Source organism: Bombina bombina, chromosome 10 (assembly GCF_027579735.1).
Source record: "Bombina bombina isolate aBomBom1 chromosome 10, aBomBom1.pri, whole genome shotgun sequence".
Classification (NCBI taxonomy): Eukaryota; Metazoa; Chordata; class Amphibia; order Anura; family Bombinatoridae; genus Bombina; species Bombina bombina.
The window spans coordinates 12,554,343-12,577,574 of record NC_069508.1 but is presented as its reverse complement, the minus strand read 5'-3'; the positions used below and the strand labels follow the sequence as shown (position 1 = coordinate 12,577,574).

At 38.5% G+C, this 23,232-nt stretch overlaps 1 protein-coding gene across 1 annotated transcript in view; it reads right to left on the bottom strand.

Annotated features, from left to right (window-relative positions):
- CRB1 (crumbs cell polarity complex component 1) overlaps nucleotides 1-22,609 on the bottom strand; it is a 114,323-nt gene extending 91,714 nt beyond the window's left edge. Inside the window, exon 1 of the mRNA XM_053693752.1 lies at nucleotides 22,474-22,609. Coding sequence (XP_053549727.1) covers nucleotides 22,474-22,609 — 136 coding nt within the window. The remainder of the gene's footprint in view (nucleotides 1-22,473) is intronic.
- Between the last annotated feature and the right edge of the window lie 623 nt (nucleotides 22,610-23,232).

Genomic DNA, 23,232 nt, shown 5'->3' with positions numbered 1-23,232 from the left:
CAGGGCTCACATTATACCACTAGACTGTAAGCTTCTTGTGACAGGGTCTGACATTATACCACTAGACTGTAAGCTCCTTGTAACAGGGTCTCACATTATACCACTAGATTGTAAGCTCCTTGTTGTGACAGAGTCTCACATTATACCACTAGACTGTAAGCTCCTTGTGACAGTGTATCACATTATACCACTAGATTGTAAACTCTTTGTGTCAGGGTCTCACATTATACCACTAGACTGTAAGCTCCTTGTGACAGGGTCTCACATTATACCACTAGACTGTAAGCTCCTTGTGACAGGGCATCACATTATACCACTCGACTGTAAGCTCCTTGTCACAGGGCATCACATTATACCACTAGACTGTAAGCTCCTTGTGACAGGGCTTCACATTATACCACTAGACCGTAAGCTCCTTGTGACAGGGCATCACATTATACCACTAGACTGTAAGCTCCTTGTGACAGGGTCTCACATTATACCACTAGACTGTAAGCTCCTTGTGACAGGGCATCACATTATACCACTAGACTGTATGCTTTGTGAAACAGGGTCTCACATTATACCACTAGATTGTAAGCTCCTTGTAACAGGGCTAACATTATACCACTAGATTGTAAGCTCCTTGTGACAGGTTCTCTCATTATACCACTAGACTGTAAGCTCCTTGTGACAGGGTCTCACATTATACCACTAGACTGTAAGCTCCTTGTGACAGGGTCTCACATTATACTACTAGACTGTAAGCTCCTTGTGACAGGGTCTCACATTATACCACTAGACTGTAAGCTCCTTGTGACAGGGTCTCACATTATACCACTAGACTGTAAGCTCCTTGGGACTTTTACATATAATTTAAAATAAAAACATTTTTCTGTATGTGAAGAACTTTTGAATATCAAATATTAATAACTTCTGTTGGTTTAGTGTGCGAGTGATAAGCCTTAGATTTTTTTCTTCTGCACTCTCCATTGAAGACTATGGGGAGAATAAGTCCTTTAGTTAGTGCACATCGGGTTTCGCTCACGTGCAAGTGTTTTACTTCCAACTTGTAATACATGTGCTAACCCACAGGTTAGGATGGTTAGGATGTCACCTTTGTCACAAGTCATCTGCCCTACTAGATCTGCCCTACTAGATCCGCCCTACTAGATCCGCCCTACTAGATCCACCCTACTAGATCTGTCCTACTAGATATGCCCTACTAGATCTGCCCTACTAGATCTGTCCTACTAGATCTGCCCTACTAGATTTGCCCACTAGATCTGCCCTACTAGATTTGCCCTACTAGATCTGCCCTACTAGATCTGTCCTACTAGATCTGCCCTACTAGATCTGCTCTACTAGATCTGACCCGGTCAGCTGTAAGACTAATATTGCGAAGTTGAAGTGTCTAGGAATAACACCAGCTCAGCATTTTAATTGTTTTGTAATTGCTTGTAAACACAGAAATCCTAGTTACACTGCTAGAAAGAGACCAAAAATATCAAAAAACTGTAAGAAAAGCAGGTTTTATTCATGGCCGCAAAAAATACGTAAAAATTCCCTGTCATCTTATATACGCAACATAACCATTCTGCTCTGCGCTGCCATGGTTATCTATTTTTGGCATTTCAAAGGCTTATTTCTTGACATTGTTATATTTCTCCTTGAATATTATTGTGCAAATTAAGATACATCCCTGAGTCTATATAATGCACATTTTTATAATTCTTCTATTAAAACAATTTTTACTTCCCCTATATATTGATATGAAACTTTAGATATGTTATTTAAACTAAAATCATTATAACAACAACAACAAAAAAAAGGATAAATCAATCCACTGAAGATTTTTCTATCTATCTGCTAAGGTGCTTAAAGGTTTGATTTCACTAATGGCGTGAGATACTTCACCATCCAATTAGTTGTCATAGAAACCTGTTGATACGAACAGAATGTGTTTCCATAGAAACCAGAGACACAAAGCAAAAGCATCAGACAGTCGAATCATCAGGTACCAACATCTGAGCCCTACTAATAAAATAATGGCTTGCTCTCACTGCACATGGCCACTGACTATGGGACCAATTTAAAAGGTTTTATGATAAGAAAAAATAAAATAATAATAATAATAATAATAATAATAATAATAATAAATATATATCTATATATTAATGTGTGTGTGTTAACATGTACATAGCTTCTTCTCCTCATGTACAGAGCTTTCTCTAACCTCACAGGTCTCTTCTTTACATGTACAGAGCTTCCCTAACCTCACAGGTCTCTTATTAACATGTACAGAGCTTTCTCTAACCTCATAGGTCTCTTCTTTACATGTACAGAGCTTTCCTAACCTCACAGGTCTCTTCTTCACATGTACAGAGCTTTCCTAACCTCACAGGTCTCTTCTTTACATGTACAGAGCTTCCCTAACCTCACAGGTCTCTTCTTCACATGTACAGAGCTTTCCTAACCTCACAGGTCTCTTCTTCACATGTACAGAGCTTTCCTAACCTCACAGGTCTCCTCTTCACATGTACAGAGCTTTCCTAACCTCACAGGTCTCTTCTTCACATGTATAGAGCTTTCCTAACCTCACAGGTCTCTTCTTCACATGTACAAAGCTTTCCTAACCTCACAGGTCTCTTCTTCACAAGTACAGAGCTTTCCTAACATCACAGGTCACTACTTCACATGTACAGAGCTTTCCTAACCTCACAGGTCTCTTCTTCACATGTACAGAGCTTTCTCTAACCTCACAGGTCTCTTCTTTACATGTACAGAGCTTACCTAACCTCACAGGTCTCTTCTTCACATGTACAGAGCTTCCCTAACATCACAGGTCTCTTCTCCTCATGTACAGAGCTTTCTCTAACCTCACAGGTCTCTTCTTTACATGTACAGAGCTTACCTAACCTCACAGGTCTCTTCTTCACATGTACAGAGCTTCCCTAACATCACAGGTCTCTTCTTCACATGTACAGAGCTTTCCCTAACCTCACAGGTCTCTTCTTCACATGTACAGAGCTTTCCTAACCTCACAGGTCTCTTCTCCTCATGTACAGAGCTTTCTCTAACCTCACAGGTCTCTTCTTTACATGTACAGAGCTTTACCTAACCTCACAGGTCTCTTCTTCACATGTACAGAGCTTTCCCAAACTCACAGGTCTCTTCTTCACATGTATAGAGCTTCCCTAACCTCACAGGTCTCTTCTTTGCATGTACAGAGCTTTCCTAACCTCATGGGTCTCTTCTTTGCATGTACAGAGCTTTCCTAACCTCACAGGTCTCTTCTTCACATGTACAGAGCTTTCCTAACCTCACAGGTCTCTTCTTCACAAGTACAGAGCTTTCCTAACCTCACAGGTCTCTTCTTCACATGTACAGAGCTTTCCTAACCTCACAGGTCTCTTCTTCACATGTATAGAGCTTTTCTAACCTCACAGGTCTCTTCTTCATATGTACAGAGCTTTCCTAACCTCACAGGTCTCTTCTTTGCATGTACAGAGCTTTCCTAACCTCACAGGTCTCTTCTTCACATGTACAGAGCTTTCCTAACCTCACAGGTCTCTTCTTTGCATGTACAGAGCTTTCCTAACCTCACAGGTCTCTTCTTCACATGTACAGAGCTTTCCTAACATCACAGGTCTCTTCTCCTCATGTACAGAGCTTTCTCTAACCTCACAGGTCTCTTCTTTACATGTACAGAGCTTACCTAACCTCACAGGTCTCTTCTTCACATGTACAGAGCTTCCCTAACATCACAGGTCTCTTCTTCACATGTACAGAGCTTTCCCTAACCTCACAGGTCTCTTCTTCACATGTACAGAGCTTTCCTAACCTCACAGGTCTCTTCTCCTCATGTACAGAGCTTTCTCTAACCTCACAGGTCTCTTCTTTACATGTACAGAGCTTTACCTAACCTCACAGGTCTCTTCTTCACATGTACAGAGCTTTCCCAAACTCACAGGTCTCTTCTTCACATGTATAGAGCTTCCCTAACCTCACAGGTCTCTTCTTTGCATGTACAGAGCTTTCCTAACCTCATGGGTCTCTTCTTTGCATGTACAGAGCTTTCCTAACCTCACAGGTCTCTTCTTCACATGTACAGAGCTTTCCTAACCTCACAGGTCTCTTCTTCACAAGTACAGAGCTTTCCTAACCTCACAGGTCTCTTCTTCACATGTACAGAGCTTTCCTAACCTCACAGGTCTCTTCTTCACATGTATAGAGCTTTTCTAACCTCACAGGTCTCTTCTTCATATGTACAGAGCTTTCCTAACCTCACAGGTCTCTTCTTTGCATGTACAGAGCTTTCCTAACCTCACAGGTCTCTTCTTCACATGTACAGAGCTTTCCTAACCTCACAGGTCTCTTCTTTGCATGTACAGAGCTTTCCTAACCTCACAGGTCTCTTCTTCACATGTACAGAGCTTTCCTAACCTCACAGGTCTCTTCTTCACATGTACAGAGCTTTCCTAACCTCACAGGTCTCTTCTTCACATGTATAGAGCTTTTCTAACCTCACAGGTCTCTTCTTCATATGTACAGAGCTTTCCTAACCTCACAGGTCTCTTCTTTACATGTACAGAGCTTTCCTAACTGTGACAGACCACTCTGTCAGTACTGGAAGGGTTAACTTTGTTCAGCTTTGAGAAACTATTTTCTGAAAACAGGTTTCCTGACATCAGCTATTGTTTACTGTAATTAAGTTTAAGTGATAAGCGTTCACATTGTTTAATCAGACTGCCAGGTGTCAAGAAGGACTCCCTTGTTTTCTTGTGTTTAATTGTTTATTTGGTTAAGTAACGTAATTCTATTGTATCCTGTAAAAGGGCGTCTTCCCTCTATCTAATGTACTATACTCTTCCAATCCCCCACCTAGGGAGTGTCAACCAGGTGGGAGACCTGCATAAATACTGGGCATATAGCCCTCAATAAAACACATTCTGTTTTACCCTCAAGATGGAGCTTGGTCTCATGTTTGGGGGGAATTAACTGGGTTCGTGTGTTGCTGATCCCGTATTCAGGGCATCTTTCATCTGGTATTAACCCTTGATATCCGGGTTATACCATAACAATTAGTGGCAAGCGACGGGATGGTCCTCATCACCCAGAAGAGCAAGTACACATCCGGACCTAATGGGAATACCGTATGAAAGGCTGAAAAGAGACACCCTTAAAGACCTGCTAGAACAAAGGGGCCGACAAGCCAGTAACCTCAGGAAGAGGGAGATTATTACAATACTGACCGAGATGGACGGAGTACCAGGGCCTGAAGGAAGCAATGATCCCAGCATATCAGACAGAACCCTCAAAGAAGCAAGCTTTGACCGGGCGGTTAAAATAAGACTGGCACATTATGGCCCCAACCCGTTTGCCGAAATTATCGACCGGGTCATAGCAGCTGTGGAGGCCAACCTACTTCGCCAAAGCGGCGCTGCAGCAGCCCAAGTGACCGCAACCCCAGTGGAAAAAAGAAAAGTACATTTTGCAGCTTTTAAAAACTTCCTGGAAACAGAAGGAGAGATTGATGAGTACCTTGCGGATTTTGAGAGGCAATGTGCCCTACACAAGGTACCCGCAGAGGACTGGGTCACGATATTATCCGGAAAATTATCCGGCAGGGCCAGCGAGGCTTTTCGGGCCATTCCGGATGAGGAAGTCGGGATTATAATGTTGTAAAAGAGGCTCTGCTCTCCAGGTATGCAATTACACCGGAGGCATACAGGAGGCGGCTCAGAGACACTGTTAAATTAGCTGGAGATTCCTACGTCGAGTGGGCATATAAGGTGCACCGCACAGCAGCTCACTGGATAGCGGGGTGCCAAGCCATATCTGGGGAAGAGGTGCTGCAGCTATTCTTGTTGGAACATTGCTTTGACAAGTTATCAGCAGGAGTTAGAGAGTGGGTTCGGGACCGTAAACCCTCCACCCTGCATGAAGCTGCTCGCCTGGCAGATGAGTATACGGATGCCCGCAAACTGGACACTGCTACCACTAAGCCCCCTGCCAGAGTGGAGTATCGACCCACAGTCACCCCAGCAGCTACCAGTTACCAACCCCCGGCACATTGCTCTACCACACCGCCTCCAGCCACGAACTATCCTAAGACAGCCCGGTTCAACTCACGGGACTACTCACAACCTATTCGGTGCTTTGGATGTAAGCAACTAGGGCACAAAAGACCAGAGTGTCCCATAAACACAGCGAACCAAGCACAGTCCTGGAGGAGACCCGCCGGCGCAAACCCACGTAACCCTCAGCCTGATGCCCACTGCGTAGAGGAGGAAGAATGCTGGGGCATCCTACATGAAGCAGACCCCGTGCAAGCTGCCCACCGGGGTAACCGACAACAGCACCGGCAACTGGTTAAAGTGAATGGGAAGGAGGTCAGTGGTCTACGAGATACTGGTGTTACCATGACCTTGCTCCAAAAGAACTTGGTGTCCAAGAACCAGCACACCGGAGACACTGTGGCTGTGAGGGTAGCAGGGGGCGCTGTGTTCCGCCTACCTGTTGTCCGGGTACATTTAGATTGGATAATGGGGGCTAGACATGTGAATGTGGGGGTCATGAAGGATTTACCGGCTGATGTTCTCCTTGAAAATGACTTGGCCCCCCTTGTTTCTGCCTACGCTCCGATGGGTCCCGCTGATGTTAACCCTGTGACTACCCGTGCCCAGACCCGTGCCGCCGAGACCAACCCACCTGCTGCTGAGACCCAGGTAAGACTCTCTCCCCCGACGTGTACCCTAGATCAGGCCCCCTTAGGCTGGGATACCCCAGAGACGTACGGGAGGGAAACCCGGGAAGATCCGACCCTTCAGAAGTACAGGGCTATGGCAGATGCTGGAGAAGAGGGGGTAGATGGGGAACGTTATGAGTGGGTGGGGAATAGGCTATATAGAATCCCTAAACCTGCCCAGAAAAGTACTGCCCCTCCGCAGAATCGGCAGCTGGTGGTGCCTGCGAAATACCGGCAAGAGATTCTGCGGATTGGGCATTATGTACCATTAGCTGGACATCTAGGGTCCCGCCGCACAGCTCATAGGATCACCCAAAATTTCTTCTGGCCCAATTTTAACCGAGATGTGCGGGTATATTGTAGTACTTGTGACACCTGTCAACGGGTGGGTAAGCGGGGGATCACCCAAAAGCTAGGCTTATGTCTATGCCTATTATTGGGGAACCATTTTCCCGCATAGCCATTGACATTGTGGGTCCACTGGCCAGAGCTAGTCCATCAGGTAAGAAGTATATTTTCACTATGGTGGACTATGCCACTCATTACCCAGAGGCAGTAGCACTGTCTAATATAGAGGCAGAGACAGTAGCTGATGCCCTGGCTAAGGTTTTTACTAGGGTCGGGTTCCCTAAGGAGATTCTCTCCGATCAGGGTACCCAGTTTACCGCTGTGCTCACCCAGCAGCTGTGGAAGGTGTGCAGCATTAAACCGCTGCTCAGTTCGCCTTATCACCCACAGACTAACGGTCTCTGCAAGTGCTTTAATGGCACCCTCAAGCAGATGCTGAGGACCTTTACTGACACTTGCAGAGACTGGGAGTGATTCCTGCCTCATCTGCTATTTGCGTACAGAGAGGTGCCCCAGGAATCTACTGGGTTATCTCCCTTTTAGTTACTCTATGGGAGAAGGGTCCGCGGACCCCTGGATCTCATTAGAGGACACTGGGAGGGAGAGACAGAGCAGGAGGGGATCCCCATAGTACCATATGTCCTGGAACTCCGGGACCGCATGGAGAAACTGTCCCTGATAGTAAGGGAGAATCTCCAGGTGGCCCAGGGGAGACAGAAGAGGTGGTACGATCGGGGTGCCCGGCAGCGGGTCTTCCAGGTTGGACAGAAAGTTTTGGTGCTCAAGCCTGTGAGGACCAACAAGATGCAAGCATCTTGGCAGGGCCCGTATAAGGTGTTAGCTCAGGTGTGTGATACTACCTATATTATAGCCAGCTGTGCAGATGAAAGGATCCAGCGATCCTTACATGTGAACATGCTGAAGGAGTATCAGGAGAGGCCAGAGGATGTCGCTGCAGTGTGTGCCTCTGCTGCAGACGATCCAGAGAATTTACCCTGCCCGACTTACTAGAGAAGGACCCTCAGACTGACCTCACTAGTCTTGTGTACATAAGGTAGAGACCCCTGGACAGAATCCCCTGCGACAACCCCCCTACTGTATCCCCGAAGCAGTCCGAGAAGGAAGGCGAAAGGAGATACAGGAGATGGCTCGGCTGGGAGTCATCGAGCACTCCGATAGCCCTTGGGCTTCGCCTGTATGCCTGGTACCTAAGAGAGATGGGACCACCCGGTTCTGTGTGGACTACAGGCGGCTCAACGAAAGGACCACCACTGACGCCTACCCGATGCCCCGGGTCGACAAATTACTAGACCATATTGCTATGGGACGCTATCTGACCACCATAGACCTGTGTAAGGTCTATTGGCAGATTCCCCTGGCCGAGGATGCTATCCCCAAGTCGGCATTCGTCACCCCATTTGGCCTATACCAGTTTAAGGTCATGCCCTTTGGGATGAAGAATGCTCCGGATACATTTTAGCGTATGGTGGATAGACTCCTCGATGGCTTCCAGGAATTTGCTTGTGCCTACCTGGACGACATTGCGGTCTACAGTGAGTCCTGGGAGGAACACCTAACCCATGTAGGGGTGGTTCTGGACAAGATTTGGGCCGCTGGCCTGACCTTGAAACCAGACAAGTGCCATCTAGGTATGGCTGAAGTACAGTACTTGGGTCACCGAGTGGGGTGTGGGAGCCAGAGACCGGAGCCAACCAAGGTAGAGGCTGTAGCTAACTGGCCCACACCTATCACTAAGACCCAAGTGCTAGCCTTCCTGGGGACGGCCGGTTATTACCGACGTTTTGTCCCGGACTACAGTACTATCGCCAAGCCCCTGACTGACCTGACTAAAAAGAACTTCCCTAAACAGGTCCTGTGGTCTCCAGCTTGTGAAGCCACATTTCAGGCACTGAAGCAGGCTCTTGTGAATGCCCCTGTCTTGGCTGCCCCAGTCCCTAACAAATGTTTTCTCATTCATACAGATGCTTCCATGTATGGACTGGGGGCTGTGCTGAGCCAAGTCAGGGAGGATGGAGGAGAGCACCCTGTCGCATACTTAAGCAGAAAGTTGTTACCTCGAGAAGTAAGTTATGTGGCAGTAGAGAAGGAATGTTTAGCCCTGGTCAGGGCACTGAAGAAGTTAAACCCTTATTTATATGGACAGGAATTCTCTCTCATAACGGACCACAATCCCTTAGTCTGGTTTAACCGAGTCTCAGGAGACAATGGTAGATTGCTGCGGTGGAGTTTAGCCCGCCAACCCTATAACTTCACCATCAGCTACCGGCCTGGTAAGCAAAACGGGAATGCAGATGGATTGTCCCGGCAAACTGACATTCCTACCACCCCCTAGTCCGGTCATCCCCAAGTTGACCCGCCAAAGGGTCAAGCCGGGTCTGCCAGAGTGTCCCACCAGGAGGGAGCCGTGTGACAGACCCCTCTGTCAGTACTGGAAGGGTTAACTTTGTTAAGCTTTGAGAAACTATTTTCTGAAAACAGGTTTCCTGATATCAGCTATTGTTTACTGTAATTAAGTTTAAGTGATAAGCGTTCACATTGTCTAATCAGACTGCCAAGTGTCAAGAAGGACTCCCTTGTTTTCTTGTGTTTAATTGTTTATTTGGTTAAGTAATGCAATTCTATTGTAACCTGTAAAAGGGCGTCTTCCCTCTATCTAATGTACTATACTCTTCCAATCCCCCACCTAGGGAGTGTCAACCAGGTGGGAGACCTGCATAAATACTGGGCATATAGCCCTCAATAAAACACATTCTGTTTTACCCTCAAGATGGAGCTTGATCTCATGTTTGGGGGGAATTAACTGGGTTCGTTAGTTGCTGATCCCGTATTCAGGGCATCTTTCATCTGGTATTAACCCTTGATATCCAGGTTATCTTCTTCACATGTACAGAGCTTTCCTAACCTCACAGGTCTCTTCTTTACATGTACAGAGCTTTCCTAACCTCACAGGTCTCTTCTTTACATGTACAGCGCTTTCCTAACCTCACAGATCTCTTCTTCACATGTACAGAGCTTTCCTAACCTCACAGGTCTCTTCTTCACATGTACAGAGCTTTCCTAACCTCACAGGTCTCTTCTTCACATATACAGAGCTTTCCTAACCTCACAGATCTCTTCTTCACATGTACAGAGCTTCCCTAACCTCACAGGTTTCTTCTTCACATGTACAGAGCTTTCCCTAACCTCACAGGTCTCTTCTTCACATGCACAGAGCTTCCCTAACCTCACAGGTCTCTTCTTCACATGTACAGAGCTTTTCCTAACCTCACAAGTCTCTTCTTCACATGTACAGAGCTTTTCTAACCTCACAGGTCTCTTCTTCACATGTACAGAGCTTTCCTAATCTCACAGATCTCTTCTTCACATGTACAGAGCTTTCCTAACCTCACAGGTCTCTTCTTCAAATGTACAGAGCTTTTCCTAACCTCACAGGTCTCTTCTTCACATGTACAGAGCTTTTCCTAACCTCACAGGTCTCTTCTTCACATGTACAGAGCTTTCCTAACCTCACAGGTCTCTTCTTCACATGTACCGAGCTTACCTAACCTCACAGGTCTCTTCTTCACATTTACAGAGCTTTCCTAACCTCACAGGTGTCTTCTTCACATGTACAGAGCTTTCCCTAACCTCACAGGTCTCTTCTTCACATGTACAGAGCTTTTCCTAACCTCACAAGTCTCTTCTTCACATGTACAGAGCTTTTCTAACCTCACAGGTCTCTTCTTCACATGTACAGAGCTTTCCTAATCTCACAGATCTCTTCTTCACATGTACAGAGCTTTCCTAACCTTACAGGTCTCTTCTTCACATGTATAGAGCTTTCCTAACCTCACAGGTCTCTTCTTCACATTTACAGAGCTTTCCTAACCTCACAGGTCTCCTCTTCACATGCACAGAGCTTTCCTAACCTCACAGGTCTCTTCTTCACATGTACAGAGCTTCCCTAACCTCACAGGTTTCTTCTTCACATGTACAGAGCTTTCCTAACCTCACAGGTCTCTTCTTCACATGTATAGAGCTTTCCTAACCTCACAGGTCTCTTCTTCACATTTACAGAGCTTTCCTAACCTCACAGGTTTCTTCTTCACATGTACAGAGCTTTCCTTACCTCACAGGTCTCTTCTTCACATGTACAGAGCTTCCCTAACCTCACAGGTCTCTTCTTCACATTTACAGAGCTTCCCTAACCTCACAGGTCTCTTCTTCACATGTACAGAGCTTTCCAAAACCTCACATGTCTCTTCTTCACATGGACAGAGCTTTCCTAACCTCACAGGTCTCTTCGTCACATGTACAGAGCTTTCCTAAACTCACAGTTCTCTTCTTCACATGTACAGAGCTTCCCTAACCTCACAGGTCTCTTCTTCACATGTACAGAGCTTTTCCTAACCTCACAGGTCTCTTCTTCACATGTACAGAGCTTTCCTAACCTCACAGGTCTCTTCTTCACATGTACAGAGCTTTCCTAACCTCACAGGTCTCTTCTTCACATGTACAGAGCTTTCCTAACCTCACAGGTCTCTTCTTCACATGTACAGAGCTTTCCTAACCTCACAGGTCTCTTCTTCACATGTACAGAGCTTTCCTAACATCACAGGTCTCTTCTTCACATGTACAGAGCTTTGCTAACCTCACAGGTCTCTTCTTCATATGTACAGAGCTGTTCTAACCTCACAGGTCTCTTCTTCACATGCACAGAGCTTTCCTAACCTCACAGGTCTCTTCTTCACATGTACAGAGCTTTCCTAACCTCACAGGTCACTTCTTCACATGAACAGAGCTTTCCCTAACCTCACAGGTCTCTTCTTCACATGTATAGAGCTTCCCTAACCTCACAGGTCTCTTCTTCACATGTACAGAGCTTCCCTAACCTCACACGTCTCTTCTTCACATATACAGAGCTTTCCTAACCTCACAGGTCTCTTCTTCACATGTACAGAGCTTTCCTAACCTCACAGGTCTCTTCTTCACATGTACAGAGCTTCCCTAACCTCACAGGTCTCTTCTTCACATGTACAGAGCTTTCCTAACCTCACAGGTTTCCTTATATAATTCTAATAAGCCTATTTTACTTTTACAGACAGTTTTTTAAAAAAAAAAAATCTGCTTGTCTCCTGTAAAAAAACGTATCAACACTCTCATGCTAACAAATACCTTCCCTTATGTTAATGTTTACCAAGTCTCTTTCTCAAATGTTCAGATATTTTCTTTATACTTAAAAACTGAGAGCATGAGGAGCTTTTGTCTGCTGATATTGACCTTTTTTTTAGCTATAGGAGGTGGGAGACTTGGGATTAGCGTTTGCATCCTAAGGATTTGTAGATCTCAGCAGGAGCCGCCAAAACCTTGAACTGAAGGAGCAGAAAATTCAGTTGCTCAAATTGAATTTAGGGAACAGAACAAATTAGCAGGGGTTATGCTAAATGAAGCAATAAATTGGAGACAGGAATTCAGTTAGCCTTCTTAACCCCTTTTTAGCCAGATAACGAGTGGAGCGTTATTTAAGGCGCCCACTCAAGCATTACCTGCACTAGAAGTAAGGTTTTTGCACGCATTGGGTAGCGCTTGTATTACAAGTTAATAGTAAACTGTTTTCGCTCACGCTCTAACCTAATGCAAGTAAAAAGCCAAACATTACAATATCGCAAGCGCAATAACCTATTCGCCCATAGAAGTCAATAAAGCAAAAAAAGTGTGAAAAATACTAACACCTTACTTGCGCGCAAAACTGATTGCATATTCTCATGTGCTCAATTCCGACACGAAATTCCAATGTTCTTCACAGAGAAGAATGTTCTTTTTCTACATATATCTGATGGTATTTTGGTACAATATATTCCTCTCTCTCTCTATATATATATATTATATATCTGTTTATAAATATATAGAACAAATTCTGCTATGTACAGAAACATTGGAATGGGAAATATTTACAGTAAATACTCAGTATAAAACGTTATTAAATATGAATAGTGCATAAATATGCTTTAACATGTTCTCCTCTATTTGATTTCAAAGGGCTCCAAAGCACATTTTTTTCTAACACCAGAGATTTCATATCTTTGAACTCTTATAACTTGTGTGCAATATTTTATTTGATTATTTTTTTTATCAATTAGTGTTATGAGTGTAACTGTACTTTGTAATGTATATTTATTAGATAGTGTTATTATGTGTGTAACTGTACTGTGTAATGTATATTTATTAGCTAGTGTTATTATGAGTGTAACTGTACTGTGTAATGTATATTTATTAGATGGTGTTATTATGTGTGTAACTGTACTGTGTAATGTATATTTATTAGATAGTGTTATTATGTGTGTAACTGTATTGTGTAATGTATATTTATTAGATAGTGTTATTATGTGTGAAACTGTACTGTGTAATGTATATTTATTAGACAGTGTTATTATGTGTGTAACTGTACTGTATAATGTATATTTATTAGACAGTGTTATTATGTGTGTAACTGTACTGTGTAATGTATATTTATTAGATAGTGTTATTATGTGTGTAACTGTACTGTGTAATGTATATTTATTAGATAGTGTTATTATGTGTGTAACTGTACTGTGTAATGTATATTTATTAGACAGTGTTATTATGTGTGTAACTGTACTGTGTAATGTATATTTATTAGATAGTGTTATTATGTGTGTAACTGTACTGTGTAATGTATATTTATTAGATAGTGTTATTATGTGTGTAACTGTACTGTGTAATGTATATTTATTAGATAGTGTTATTATGTGTGTAACTGTATTGTGTAATGTATATTTATTAGATAGTGTTATTATGTGTGTAACTGTACTGTGTAATGTATATTTATTAGATAGTGTTATTATGTGTGAAACTGTATTGTGTAATGTATATTTATTAGATAGTGTTATTATGTGTGAAACTGTACTGTGTAATGTATATTTATTAGATAGTGTTATTATGTGTGTAACTGTACTGTGTAATGTATATTTATTAGCTAGTGTTATTATGTGTGTAACTGTACTGTGTAATGTATATTTATTAGATAGTGTTATTATGTGTGTAACTGTACTGTGTAATGTATATTTTTAGATAGTGTTATTATGTGTGTAACTGTATTGTGTAATGTATATTTATTAGATAGTGTTATACATTACACAGTACAGTTACACACATAATAACACTATCTAATAAATATACATTACACAATACAGTTACACACATAATAACACTATCTAATAAATATACATTACACAGTACAGTTACACACATAATAACACTATCTAATAAATATACATTACACAGTACAGTTACCCACATAATAACACTATCTAATAAATATACATTACACAGTACAGTTACACACATAATATTTATTAGATAGTGTTATTATGTGTGTAACTGTACTGTGTAATGTATATTTATTAGATAGTGTTATTATGTGTGTAACTGTACTGTGTAATGTATATTTATTAGATAGTGTTATTATGTGTGTAACTGTACTGTGTAATGTATATTTATTAGACAGTGTTATTATGTGTGTAACTGTACTGTGTAATGTATATTTATTAGATAGTGTTATTATGTGTGTAACTGTACTGTGTAATGTATATTTATTAGATAGTGTTATTATGTGTGAAACTGTATTGTGTAATGTATATTTATTAGATAGTGTTATTATGTGTGAAACCGTACTGTGTAATGTATATTTATTAGATAGTGTTATTATGTGTGTAACTGTACTGTGTAATGTATATTTATTAGCTAGTGTTATTATGTGTGTAACTGTACTGTGTAATGTATATTTATTAGATAGTGTTATTATGTGTGTAACTGTACTGTGTAATGTATATTTATTAGATAGTGTTATTATGTGTGTAACTGTACTGTGTAATGTATATTTATTAGATAGTGTTATACATTACACAGTACAGTTACACACATAATAACACTATCTAATAAATATACATTACACAGTACAGTTACACACATAATAACACTATCTAATAAATATACATTACACAGTACAGTTACACACATAATAACACTATCTAATAAATATACATTACACAGTACAGTTACCCACATAATAACACTATCTAATAAATATACATTACACAGTACAGTTACACACATAATATTTATTAGATAGTGTTATTATGTGTGTAACTGTATTGTGTAATGTATATTTATTAGATAGTGTTATTATGTGTGTAACTGTACTGTGTAATGTATATTTATTAGATAGTGTTATTATGAGTGTAACTGTACTGTGTAATGTATTTTTATTAGACAGTGTTAATATGAGTGTAACTGTACTGTGTAATATATTTTTATTAGATAGTGTTATTATGTGTGTAACTGTACTGTGTAATGTATATTTATTAGACAGTGTTATTATGTGTGTAACTGTACTGTGTAATGTATAATTATTAGATAGTGTTATTATGTGTGTAACTGTACTGTGTAATGTATATTTATTAGATAGTGTTATTATGTGTGTAACTGTACTGTGTAATGTATATTTATTACATAGTGTTATTATGTGTGTAACTGTATTGTGTAATGTATATTTATTAGATAGTGTTATTATGTGTGAAACTGTACTGTGTAATGTATATTTATTAGATAGTGTTATTATGTGTGTAACTGTACTGTGTAATGTATATTTATTAGCTAGTGTTATTATGTGTGTAACTGTACTGTGTAATGTATATTTTTAGATAGTGTTATTATGTGTGTAACTGTATTGTGTAATGTATATTTATTAGATAGTGTTATTATGTGTGTAACTGTACTGTGTAATGTATATTTATTAGATAGTGTTATTATGTGTGTAACTGTATTGTGTAATGTATATTTATTAGATAGTGTTATTATGTGTGTAACTGTACTGTGTAATGTATATGTATTAGATAGTGTTATTATGAGTGTAACTGTACTGTGTAATGTATTTTTATTAGACAGTGTTAATATGAGTGTAACTGTACTGTATAATGCATTTTTATTAGACAGTGTTAATATGAGTGTAATTGTACTGTGTAGTATATTTATTAGATCGTGTTATTATGTGTGTAACTGTACTGCGTAATGTATATTTATTAGATTGTGTTATTATGTGTGTAACTGTACTGTGTAATGTATATTTATTAGATAGTGTTATTATGTGTGTAAATGTACTGTGTAATGTATATTTATTAGATAGTGTTATTATGAGTGTAACTGTACTGTATAATGTATATTTATTAGATAGTGTTATTATGAATGTAACTGTACTGTGTAATGTATTTTATTAGATAGTGTTATTAGGAGTGTAACTGTACTGTGTAATGTATATTTATTAGATAGTGCTATTATGAATGTAACTGTAGTGTGTAATGTATATTTTTAGACAGTGTTATTATGTGTGTAACTGTACTGTGTAATGTATATTTATTAGATATTGTTATTGTGTGTGTAACTGTACTGTGTAATTTATTGTTATTAGATAGTGTTATTATGTGTGTAACTGTACTGTGTAATGTATCTTTATTAGATGGTGTTACTATGTGTGTAACTGTACTTTGTTATTATGTGTGTAACTGTACTGTGTAATGTATTGTTATTAGACAGTGTTAATATAAGTGTAACTGTACTGTGTAATATATATTTATTAGATGGTGTTATTATGTGTTTAACTGTACTGTGTAATGCATAGTTATTAGATAGTGTTATTATGAGTGTAACTGTTCTATGTAATGTATATTTATTAGATAGCGTTATTATGAGTGTAACTGTTCTGTGTAATATATATTTATTAGATAGTCTTATTATGTGTTTAACTACACTGTGTAATGTATATTTATTAGATAGTGTTATTATGAGTGTAACTGTACTGTGTAATGTATTTTATTAGACAATGTTATTATGTGTGTAACTCTACTGTGTAATGTATATTTATTATATAGTGTTATGTGTGTAACTGTACTGTGTAATGTATATTTATTAGATAGTGTTCTAATGTGTGTAACTGTACTGTGTAATGTATATTTATTAGATAGTATTATTATGATTGTAACTGTACTGTGTAATGTATATTTATTAGATAGTGTTAATATAAGTGTAACTGTACGGTGTAATGTATATTTATTAGATAGTGTTATTATGAGTGTAACTGTACTGTGTAATGTATATTTATTAGATAGTGTTCTGTGTGTAACTGTATTGTGTAATGTATATTTATTATATAGTGTTATTATGTGTGTAACTGTACTGTGTAATGTATTGTTATTAGATAGTGTTATTATGTGTGTAACTGTACTGTGTAATGTATATTTATTAAATAGTGTTATTATGTGTGTAACTGTACTATGTAATGTATTTTAACAGATAGTGTCATTATGTTTGTAAATGTACTGTGTAATGTATTTTTATTAGATAGTGTTATTATGAGTGTAACTGTACTGTGTAATGTATATTTATTAGACAGTCTTATTATGAGTGTAACTGTACTGTGTAATGTATATTTATTAGAGAGTTTTATTATGAGTGTAACTGTACTGTGTAATGTATATTTATTAGATGGTGTTATTATGTGTGTAACTGTACTTTGTAATGTATATTTATTAGATAGTGTTATTATGTGTGTAACTGTACTGTGTAATGTATAATTAGTAGATATTATTATGTGTGTAACTGTACTGTGTAATGTGTATTTATTAGCCAGTGTTATTATGAGTGTAACTGTACTGTGTAATGTATATTTAATAGATAGTATTTGTGTAACTGTACTGTGTAATGTATATTTATTAGATAGTGTTATTATGTGTGTAACTGTACTGTGTAATGTATATTTAATAGATAGTATTTGTGTAACTGTACTGTGTAATGTATATTTATTAGATAGTGTTATTATGTGTGTAACTGTACTGTGTAATGTGTATTTATTAGCCAGTGTTATTATGAGTGTAAATGTACTGTGTATTATTATTATTATCATCAGGTATTTGTAGAGCGCCAACAGATTACGCAGCGCTAATGCATATTTATTAGATAGTATTATTATGCGTGTAACTGTACTGTGTAATGTAAATGTATTAGATGGCAGACATCCCAACCTGCAAATACTCATTTCAGGGAGGTGGCTTCACCTGCTACTGTGCTGCCCCCCCCCCTTAAAGAAACACTTTTCCGGATTTGGGCGACATTGGATCATGGTACTTGGAGTTTCAGGGAGATTACATTCCATTTGCTGGCATCAGGGAGCCGCTATTACAATCAGGGAGACTCACTGAACTTCAGGGAGAGTTGGGATGTCTGAGATGGTGTTACTATGTGTGTAACTGTATTGTGTAATGTATTGTTATTAGATAGTGTTATGTGTGTAACTGTACTGTGTAATGTATATTTATTAGATAGTGTTATTATGTGTGTAACTGTACTGTGTAATGTATATTTATTAGATAGTGTTATTATGAGTGTAACTGTACTGTGTAATGTATTGTTATTAGACAGTGTTATGTGTGTAACTGTATTGTGTAATGTATTGTTATTAGATAGTGTTATGTGTGTAACTGTACTGTGTAATGTATATTTATTAGATAGTGTTATTATGAGTGTAACTGTACTGTGTAATGTATTGTTATTAGACAGTGTTATTATGTGTGTAACTGTATTGTGTAATGTATTGTTATTAGATATTGTTATGTGTGTAACTGTACTGTGTAATGTATATTTATTAGATAGTGTTATTATGAGTGTAACTGTATTGTGTAATGTATATTTATTAGATAGTGTTATTATGTATGTAACTGTACTGTGTAATGTATATTTATTAGATAGTGTTATTATGAGTGTAACTGTACTGTGTAATGTATAGTTAATATATAGTGTTATTATGAGTGTAACTGTATTGTGTAATGTATATTTATTATATAGTGTTATTATGTGTGTAACTGTACTGTGTAATGTATATTTATTAGATAGTGTTATTATGTATGTAACTGTACTGTGTAATGTATATTTATTAGATAGTGTTATTATGTGTGTAACTATACTGTGTAATGTATATTTATTAGATAGTGTTATTATGAGTGTAACTGTATTGTGTTATGTATTGTTATTAGATAGTGGTAAGTGTGTAACTGTACTGTGTAATGTATATTTATTAGATAGTGTTATTATGAGTGTAACTGTATTGTGTAATGTATATTTATTAGATAGTGTTATTATGTATGTAACTGTACTGTGTAATGTATATTTATTAGATAGTGTTATTATGAGTGTAACTGTACTGTGTAATGTATAGTTAATATATAGTGTTATTATGAGTGTAACTGTATTGTGTAATGTATATTTATTAGATGATGTTATTATGTGTGTAACTGTACTGTGTAATGTATTGTTATTAGATAGTGTTATTATCAGTGTAACTGTACTGTGTAATGTATATTTATTAGATAGTGTTATTATGTGTGTAACTGCACTGTGTAATGTATATTTATTAGATAGTCTTATTATGAGTGTAACTGTACTGTGTAATGTATTTTTATTAGATAGTGTTATTATGAGTGTAACTGTACTGTGTAATGTATATTTATTAGATAGTGTTATTATGTTTGTAACTGTATTGTGTAATGTATTTTTATTAGATAGTGTTATTATGATTGTAACTGTACTGTGTAAGGTATATTTATTAGATAGTGTTATTATGTTTGTAACTGTATTGTGTAATGTATTTTTATTAGATAGTCTTATTATGAGTGTAACTGTACTATGTAATGTATAGTTATTAGATAGTGTTATTATGTGTGTAACTGTACTGTATAATGTATATTTATTAGATAGTGTTATTATGAGAGTAACTGTACTGTGTAATATAATTTTTAGCAGCTAGTGTTATTATGAGTGTTACTGTACTGTGTAATGTATTTTTGATGTGTTTTGTGACAGTTTCTTGTTTCTTGAAATAGTTAAGTAGAGCTCTGAGGAGGCGGTAATCATTCTAGTGTAAATTGCGATTGTGCTCAAGCGATCACGTTTACTTTCGACTTGTAATAAAGTATGAGCGGAAAACCTGATGCAAACAAACATCCGCTATAAACCCCTTATTGCTCGCTCGTAACTGTTTAAGCGCCACTTGTAATTTAGCCCTTTGTGTGAAATACTATTTGTTGCAATTATTTTTCGCATATGAAGGGTTAAATTAGAATCTCACATCATACCAGCAGATCATCCTATTGGACCTATTGCTAAAGGCTTAAATCAATTTACATTTAGCTTAATAGACTGTGTTTGCAAATTAGCACTGATTTCTTTATCCTATACATTTGTTTGGTTATTATAAATCTACAGTGAGTAATTGCTGCTTTGTTTGCTGCATGTCTTGTTGCTATTGTTTGTGTATTTTGTGCTTTGCGCAGTGATAACTGTAGCAGACGGTGACCCAGATTACTGATTCTCTGCCCTGTACAAAGAATGAAGCCCAGGACGCTCCGCTAGTGCTCTTTTATCTTCCTTCTTGCTGCTGGTAAACTGATCTGTTTCTGCTTTACAGATGGTTTGTGCACAAAACAATCAGTAAAAATAAATTGCAGAGTAAAAGCTCTGTGAGTCAGGGTTGTACATGATAAATTCCTTCTAACTGCATTTCCAATTATATCACTTGATTGTAAGCTCTGTGGGACAGAGTATCTAGTCCAGGACTTCCTAAACTATAGTCCAAGGGCCACATTCTGCCCCAAAGGCGTCTATGTGGCCCTCAATTTTACTGAGCAGAAAACATAGATTAGTTATATGTTACAGAACAAACTTGTTATTACGTAATGTTTAATTTTTTAAAATTTCATGATTCAGATAGGTAGTGCAATTAAAAATAACTTTCGAATTTACTTTTATCATCAAATTTGCTTTATTTTCTTGTTGTTCTTAGTTGAAAGCTAAACCTAGGTAGGCTCATATGCTAATTTCTAAGCCCTTAAAGGCCGCATCTTATCTGAAGGCATTTTGACAGTTTTTTTACAGCTAGAGGGCGTTAGTTGATGTGTTTCATATAAATACAACTGTGCTCACGCCCGTAGAGTTATTTATGAGTCAGCACTAATTGGCTACAATACAAGTCTGTAAAAAAAACTGAGATAAGGGGGCTGTCTGCAGAGGCTTAGATGCAAGGTAATCACAGAGGTAAAAAGTGTATTAATATAACTGTGTTGGTTATGCAAAACTGGGAAATGGGTAATAATGGGATTATCTATCTTTTAAACATTGACAATTCTGAAGTAGACTGTCCCTTTAATTCTACACTCTGTTGGAATCATGAAAGCTTAATTCTCTTGGTATTCTTTGTTCAAGAAGTAAATTTGAAAGATGTTTAAAAATGTATGTTCTTTTTAATCATGAAAGAAAATGTTTGAGTTTCATGTCAATTTAAAGGACCGACCCTCCTCATAAAGAACACCCTAGGCTGTTATACCACTAGACTGTAAGCTCCTAGGGATGTAGTCTTCTATTATACAACTAGACTGTAAGCTCCTAGGGACAGGGTCTGACATTACACTACTAGATTGTAAGCTCCTTGTGACAGGGTATCACATTATACCAGTAGATTCTAAGCTCCTTTTGGTAGGGTATCATATTATAACAATAGATTCTAAGCTCCTTGTGGTAGGGTATCATATTATACCAATAGATTCTAAGATCCTTGTGGTAGGGTATCATAATATAACAATAGATTTAAGCTCCTTGTGATAGGGCATCACATTATATCAATAGATTGTAAGCTCCTTGTGATAGGGCATCACATTATACCACTAGACTGTAAGCTCCTTGTGATAGGGCATCACATTATACCACTAGACTGTAAGCTCCTTGTGTCAGAGTCTCACATTATACCACTAGATGGTAAGCTCCTTAGGACAGGGTCTCACATTATAGCACTAGACTGTAAGCTCCTTGTGTCAGGGTCTCACATTATACCACTAGACTGTAAGCTCCTTGTGTCAGAGTCTCACATTATACCACTAGATGGTAAGCTCCATAGGACAGGGTCTCACATTATAGCACTAGACTGTAAGCTCCATAAGTAATATTTAGGAATACAGTTTTAGACTACAATGTATCTTTAGTATCTAGTCTCCATTCTCTTAAACAATATCACAAAGTTAAAAAAGAAATAACTTTATGTTGCTTGATATAATGACAAGTGTTACAGGTGGCACTACTGCTAGTCTACAGAGCTTACCATCTACTACATTTAAGGCATTATTTAGTGTGCAGCAGCTCACAAAGAGAAGAATGGGACTCACGTTTGACTCGGAGGATCCCCAGGACACAGAGGCACACCAGAAGGGTCCAGTTTAGCTGGGCAGGTGCCATACTCAGTCTCTCCGTTTACCTCCAGATGCAGCAAGCTTTGGTACCCCAGCCTGTGCCCAGCTGCACAGCCCCCTGCCCCTTGTACCCATTTAATGGATGCTGGGAGTCGGTACAAGGTTTGGCCGGTGTCTGCAGATGAGGAGTGGGCTGGGGGAGGGCTGCAGAGCTCAAGGAGAACATGATTAATTCACATGATGCTCCGCAATCTCATGTGAGCTTAACACCCCCTGTAAATCACAGCATCACTGCCTGATGGGTACAGCCAGATCACACAATAGCACATTGGCACATAATTATATGCAACGCCACATGGTAACACTCACTGTTTAATATGGACATAATTACATGTATAGCTACAGAGTAATGCTCAGTATTTATATGCACATAATTACATGTATACAGTAGCTACACAGTAACACTCAGTATTTATATGCACATAATTACATATACACAGTAGCTACACAGTAACACTCAGTATTTATATGCACATAATTACATTCAACGCCACATGGTAACACTCAGAGTTTAATATGGACATAATTACATGTATAGCTACAGAGTAATGCTCAGTATTTATATGCACATAATTACATATATACAGTAGCTACACAGTAACCCTCAGTGTTTAATATGGACATAATTACATGTATAGCTACAGAGTAATGCTCAGTATTTATATGCACATAATTACATATATAGCTACACAGTAACACTCAGTATTTATATGCACATAATTACATATAGAACTACACAGTAACACTCAGTATTTATATGCACATAATTACATATATAGCTACACAGTA